A 6,951-nucleotide genomic window follows, 5' to 3' on the forward strand; every position below is an offset into this window, starting at 1 on the left:
CCAATTAAGACACATATGAATCACACGTGATATGGAAGTGAATGCGTTATAAAAACAGAGAAGTATCATGTACATCAGGAAAGGAAAGAATCAATTCTCTGTTACAAGGACCTAGGAAAGTCCCCATGGAGATCTGATTTGAGTTCAAGGATGAGTAGTACTGATATGGAAGGAAAGAGAGAAGGAGTTTTAGATGAGGGAAACATTGAAAGTGAATTAGTTGAAGTAACTGCCCAGAAGGGCCTTGAAGGAAAGCACATGTCCAAGTGCCCTGATGTAAGAAGAAGAAAGGAAAGAGATAGATAAGACACAAGTTGACTGTGGAGCATCTGGAATACCAAAATAAGAAAAATGAATTTGGGGATGCCTGGGTGGCTCAGTCAGTTAAGTGTCTGCCTTCAGCATGTGTCGTCATGATCCTGGAGCCCTGGAATCAAGCCCTAGAGCCACATGTCCAGTTCTCTGCTCAGCAGAGAGAGAGAGCTTCTCTCTCTTCTCCTTCTAACCCACACCTGCTCCTTCTTTCTCTCTCTTACTCTCTTTCAATAAATAAGTAAAATTAAAAAAAAAAAAAACCTAAAACGGATTTGAAGAAACCCTTAAAAAAAGAAGAAAGTATTTGGTTTGAAACTAATTAAAGACCATTTCAAATTCCTGAGCAGTAGACTATCATTTTTTTACTTGTTCAACAAACATTTGTTAAGCACTACAAAGTATGAATGTCCAAGGTGTTAGGAATGAAAAAATGAATGTAACAGAGAAATCCTTTCCCTCTTATGTCTATAGCTAATGGTAATAACAGGCAAAAAGTGATGGCTTGTAGACATGCTCTATGACATATAGTATTTTTATTAAATTAAATTTTATTAAATATACAGTATATTTATATGATTAGTGGAGTGAAGGGTGAAAACAGGGTAAGAAAGTAAAGGAGTTGGTGTAACTGAAAAGAACAGAGATTAACTCAGTAAATCATATATGTGGCTAAAGGTAAGAGCAAAGTTTCCATGAGGATTTTGCAATACATGGGAACAACTTCAGATCAGGGTGAAGGCGTTGATGAGACTAGCTAACACTACCACAACTTTTGTTCTCATTTCTAAATGCTAATCATCTTTCATAAATCCTATTATTCTCTCCAGTAACTTTCTAAACCTACCTGAGAGTCCCTTAAGCTCATTTTACATTTTATGCACCAGATAAAGAACAGAATTCTAGAAATGATGTCAGTTACATAAGAATCAGCAAGATGATCATCAAATGACTTAGTGACTTTAGCAAAGTTCATTTACTTTAACCTCGTGGTCTCACAGGTCATCTTTAAATTATATCACAGAGTTAAAATGTATTGGGAACTGAATCTCCCCATAGAAGTACACTGAGGTCATTGTAGGCAAGTCCCATAAGCTTTTGATGGAAAGCTAATTTTGCATTAGCAGGAACATAATTATTGACACTGAACTATTAGTAGCCTTCCAGATTTTCATCCTTTTAATCCCAGATGTTTCTGAGACAAATACTTATATCCTGAAATAATATGAGACTTAACATCACACACAAACAAAAGCAATGTGATGTTATAAAAATTCTCAGAGCATTCAGGCAAAGAAAGTATTCAGATATTTCTTCCTAACTGCTAGCATCTGTAAGTATTGATTTATCTGAATTAGTTAGCATTTTTTAATTGTTCTCAGATTTCAAATTCTCACCTTCCTAGGTCTTCCCACAGCTGAAGGCTATGGCAAATTAGCATGAGATTTGAACTCAGTTCATGCTAACCTTTTCTGATTATAAGGTAGATCTTCAGAACATGCAGGTAAGAGTGCAGCTTAATTCTGTTACATAATTCAGGCAAGTACATTGACAGTTATTTCTAACATAGCTGAATAATGAAATGGCTTATCTTTAGCACTTTATTTTTTTTTAAGATTTTATTTATTTATTTGACAAACAGAGATCACAAGTAGGCAGAGGGGCAGGTGGGAGCAGGCTCCCCGCTGAGCAGAGAGCCCGACATGGGGCTCGATCCCAGGACTCTGGGATCACGACCGGAGCCGAAGGCAGAGGTTTAACCCACTGAGCTACCCAGGCGCCCCTCTTTAGTACTTTAAAACAAGAAAGTGAAACATTCAGCCTGTGCTTTTATTTTGATGTTTTCAGTATGGAAAAATAAACCCATTTTGACCATAGAATTTACGTAATTAGACACATTGGTCAAAATATCCTAATGGATTCCAAAGTAATAATACAAGAGAGCCTTTGAGGTAAAACAATATTTGTTCTCAAAAATCATATTTATTTTAAGACTTTTTTAAATTTATTCATTTGAGAGAGAGAAACAGAGAGACAGAGAGAGCCCAAGCAGAGGGACAGGCAGAGGGAGAGGAACAAGGAGAATTCCCACTGAGCTGGGAGTCAGACATGGGGCTCAGTCCCAGGACCTGGAGAATCATGACCTGAACCAAAGGAAGATGCTTAAATATCTTAGCCATCCAGGCAACCCATCTCAAAAATCATATTAAGATTTAAGATTTTTCTCTAAGTGTTATAAAACTAAAATATACAGGCAAGCTTATTTTTATTAGCTTTCAAACTACTGTGATATACTTCAGAAAATATTACATAAGTTTCCTAGGAAGCAGGACAATAGTAGCTGGGTCACTTCCAGTAAGAGAATGGCGCATAACGTTTTTCATGATAAATTTCCATGAATTTCCTTTGTAGCATGTTCTTCAAAACTAGCAGTCTCATTGGGGAGGGTATGTGCTTTGGTGAGTGCTGCGAAGTGTGTAAACCTGGTGATTCACAGACCTGTACCCCTGGGGATAAAAATATATGTTTATAAAAAAAAAAAAACAAAACTAGCAGTCTCAATTTGTGGAGACCAAAGTGGTCACTAAGGATCAGTGATAGTCCACTGACAACAAGTTCACCTATCTCGGGTCTTTGAAGCTAGGACTGGGATCAGTATTTCTTCCCCCCCCCCATAGCATTAAATAACTCCTATGAGGAATAAAAGTCATAGCTGAACTCAAATGTCTACAATTCTAATAAAGAAACTGTACATGCATTTTTTTTAAAAGCCATGAGTATTACACATGAACAACTCTATATTGTGTAGGGTATATAGGATATGCTTGAGGATGCAAGAAGTGAAAATCAATGTGGTCTGGAGCATTTAGTTAAAGCTTTCTTAAGGAGCATTATATGCATACTATGCTTTACATAAAGATGGGAGGATTTAGAAATCTGGGAAAAAATCAACAGGAATGATGAGATGTGCAAAATCAGTTTTTATGGAAATGGATCTAGTACCGGGAAAAGGGATGAGATAGATGAAAATACATAGATATTTATATCCTTGAATATCTCAAGGAATTTTCTCTAGAGATTAAAGTCCTATTCTTAAACTTTTTTGATCTTCATACAATTCTTAAGGTCTAAATTTAACATATCTGTTGTATGCCCTTTTCAAAGATTCAGGTCACTGGGAACGTATATGAAAAATTTTTGCTCAGTAAAAACAAAAAAAGAAATATATACATAAAAATTGATATTAAATTTATTTTAAGGATCTGTAATACCAAAACTGACACTGAAATTTTTTGTCAACCATGAACCAAATATAAGAATGCTAGATTTCTACACTATCCATACATGAATTCATAAAGAAAAACCTTTTCCTCTGTAAGCATTCTTCTTGGAATTACAAAAATATTCATGGGAATGCTGATTTTCAGAGTTCAGTTATAAAGCTGACATTTTAGGGGACTGGCTATCCCCTAGAGGTTTGTGTGCCTATGTCCAGAGATACTAATAGGAGTTTGAAGAAGCTTCTCTCTTTGTTGTAAAAAGAAAAATTTGGAAGAAAAGTTTTGCACACTCTAAATTACAATCTTATGTTTATTCTTCTGATCCATGAGCATGGAATGCTACTCCAAATTTTTTTGTCTTCTTCAATTTCAGAACGAGTGTTCTGTCGTTCCTCAAGTACAGATCCTTTCCCCTTTTGTTAGGTTTATTCCCAGGTATCTTGTGGCTCTTGGTGGTATAGTAAATGGAATAGATTCTCTAATTTCCCTTAATCTTATATCTCCAGATTTGCTATCTCAACAGAGAAAGTGGATATGACTGAGGATAATTACTCCTTGACCACTGAATTCATTCTCATAGGATTTACAGATCGCCCAGAGATGAGGAGCCTCCTGTTTGTGGTGTTTCTCACTATCTATGTGATCACTATGGTAGGGAATCTTGGTCTCATGGCATTGATTTTTATGGAGCGTCGTCTTCACACACCAATGTACATCTTTCTGGGCAACCTGGCTTTGATGGATTCCTGTTGTTCCTGTGCCATCACCCCCAAAATGTTAGAGAACTCCTTTTCTAAAGACAGAATGATTTCCCTTTATGAGTGCATGGCACAATTTTATTTTCTCTGCCTTGCTGAAACTGCAGATTGCTTTCTCCTGGCAGCAATGGCCTATGATCGCTATGTGGCCATATGTAGCCCTCTGCAGTACCACACGATGATGTCAAAGAAACTCTGCATTCAGATGACCACAGGGGCCTATATAGCTGGAAATCTGCATTCCGTGATTCAAATAGGGTTTCTCTTTAGGCTAACTTTCTGTGGGTCAAATCAAATCAATCACTTTTTTTGTGATGTTTTACCATTATATAGACTCTCTTGTGTTGACCCTTATATGAATGAATTGATGATATTTATCTTTGCAGGTTCAATTCAACTCTTCACCGTTGGTAGTGTCTTAATATCTTACTTCTACATTCTCTTCACTATTTTCAAAATGAAATCCAAAGAGGGAAGAAGCAAAGCCTTATCTACTTGTGCATCCCACTTTCTCGCTGTCTCAATATTCTATGGTTCTCTTATCTTTGTGTACATTCGACCACATTCAGTTAAAGAAGAGGATAAAGATATACCTGGTGCTGTTTTTTATACCATAGTGATCCCTTTATTAAACCCTTTTATTTATAGTCTAAGAAATAAGGAAGTAATAAATGCTCTGAAAAAAATTATAAGGAACATTTTATAGCAATTTAAAAGAAATATCTTTGTCTAATAGGAAAATTAAATTTGATTAAATGTTTTCAAAATCATGGAATATTGAGAAAGTAGAAAAGGACCACTTCATCCATAAAATATTGAATTAGTAATACATGTTAATATAGGAATCAAATAAACAAGTTTTGCAAGGAGAGATTCTGCTAGTATGTATTCCAAAATCATAGCTACTATCTCCCCTCAAGAATGAATTAAATAATTATTATTGAGGTCACACACTGTGCCACAGAAAAATTAGCTAAACTATTAACTAATTGTTTCAAAGAGTAATGAGTTATAATTTTCAACAAAGACTAGGAATACAAGTCAGTATATGTAAAGATCACCTCCATTTAATATTGTTGATAAGTTTCTGGAATTCCAAAGCATAATTTTACAAAGTTTGTTCCATTCCAGTTTCTCAAGAATTAATCCCTTCTTAAACAAGATCATCTGTCGGAAGTACACTGTATATATTTCATTCTTAATTTTCTTTGAGTTTATTCAAGGGACTATATTTGAATATCAATTTATATGAAGTATCTATTCTTAAATCAAGAATATTTTCATCATTAAAAGAGGAAATTTTGTTATGTATCTTTTACCACAATTAAAAAATATTAAAAACAAGAAAAGAATGCTAGTCAAAATGTATAATAAAGCAAAACTATGTCCATCTTTATTGTTAGTCAACTTTACTCTCAGATTCTCTGAAATCGAGGATCTGTAAACTCATGATTTATCAAAATGTAGTTGAAATAGATGGAATTTATATGGAAATCCCTATTTCTTTCTCTCTAATATTACTTATTATGTTTGTTACTGAGAATTCCACCAACTTGTACTGATTCTAATGTAAATTACTGATACATTCACAGCATTGAGAAAAAGTTGGAGATGCTGTAAGCATAAATGAGGCACAAAAGTGGGAACATTCTAAATACCTAAATATAAATGTTTATTGATCAGTCACATACAGAAATATGAAGGAGTCTCTCATGGTTCATCACCCAAATGGCAAGATTTTATTCTTTCTGATGGCTAATATTGCATATATATATATATATATATATATATATATATATATATATACCATTTCTTCTTATTCATTCATCAGCTCATCTTGCCATTTGCAACATCACGGACAGAACTAGAGTGTATTAGGCTAAGCAAAATAAGTCATTCAGAGAAAGACAAATATCATATGACTTCACACATATGTGGAATTTAAGAAACAAAACAGATGAACACAGGGGAAGGGAAGGAAAAATAAGATAAAAAAGAAAGGAAGGCAAACCATAAGATAATCTTATATAGAGAGGAATAACAGGCTTGCTAGAGGGGAGATGGGTGATGGGATGGGGTAAATGGGTGATGGGCACTGAGGGTTTTGAAGGGGTGGGGGGTGGGAAGTCAGGGTACCAGGTGGTGGGTATTATAGAGGGCATGGATTGCATGGAGCACTGGGTGTGGTGCAAAAATAATGAATACTGTTATGCTGAAAAAAAAAAAAAAAAAGAAAAAGAAATGCAGAAATGTAGGCCCACTCTAGACCTACCAAATAGTAATTTGCATTTTTTCAAGATGCCACAGGTAGTTCATAATTTTGTACATAAATTTTACATTTTGTACATAATGTACATACAAATTGTACACAAATTTTGAGAATAACTGCTCTCATTACACTTTAAAAGAAGTTGTGGTTATCCTCACTTTGAAGCTTAGCGTCTTCATCAGCAAAATAGGTATAACCAATAACTATTTCCAAATATTGTTACAAAAATAAAATGTTTTGGAGGGGGTGATGAACCATGAGAGACTATGGACTCTGAAAAACAATCTGAGGGTTTTGAAGGGGCGGGGAATGTGAGGTTAGGGGAGCCTGG

General features: G+C 35.0%; 1 protein-coding gene across 1 annotated transcript; it reads left to right on the forward strand.

The window, feature by feature from the left end:
• The first annotated feature begins 1,437 nt into the window (after positions 1-1,437).
• LOC309846384 (olfactory receptor 5K1-like) lies at positions 1,438-5,741 on the forward strand. Its single transcript, XM_082695290.1, has 3 exons — positions 1,438-1,645; positions 4,100-5,466; positions 5,702-5,741. Exon 2 carries the CDS (start codon positions 4,128-4,130, stop codon positions 5,055-5,057), a length of 930 nt encoding a protein of 309 aa, XP_082551416.1. The 5' UTR covers positions 1,438-1,645; positions 4,100-4,127; the 3' UTR covers positions 5,058-5,466; positions 5,702-5,741.
• Positions 5,742-6,951: the final 1,210 nt, after the last annotated feature.

This window comes from Mustela nivalis (genome assembly GCF_964662115.1).
Source record: "Mustela nivalis genome assembly, chromosome: 1".
NCBI lineage: Eukaryota > Metazoa > Chordata > Mammalia > Carnivora > Mustelidae > Mustela > Mustela nivalis.

Excerpts from the sequence above, each read along its gene's own strand:
- LOC309846384 (XM_082695290.1), top strand. The coding sequence starts at position 4,128 with ATGACTGAGGATAATTACTCCTTGACCACTGAATTCATTCTCATAGGA.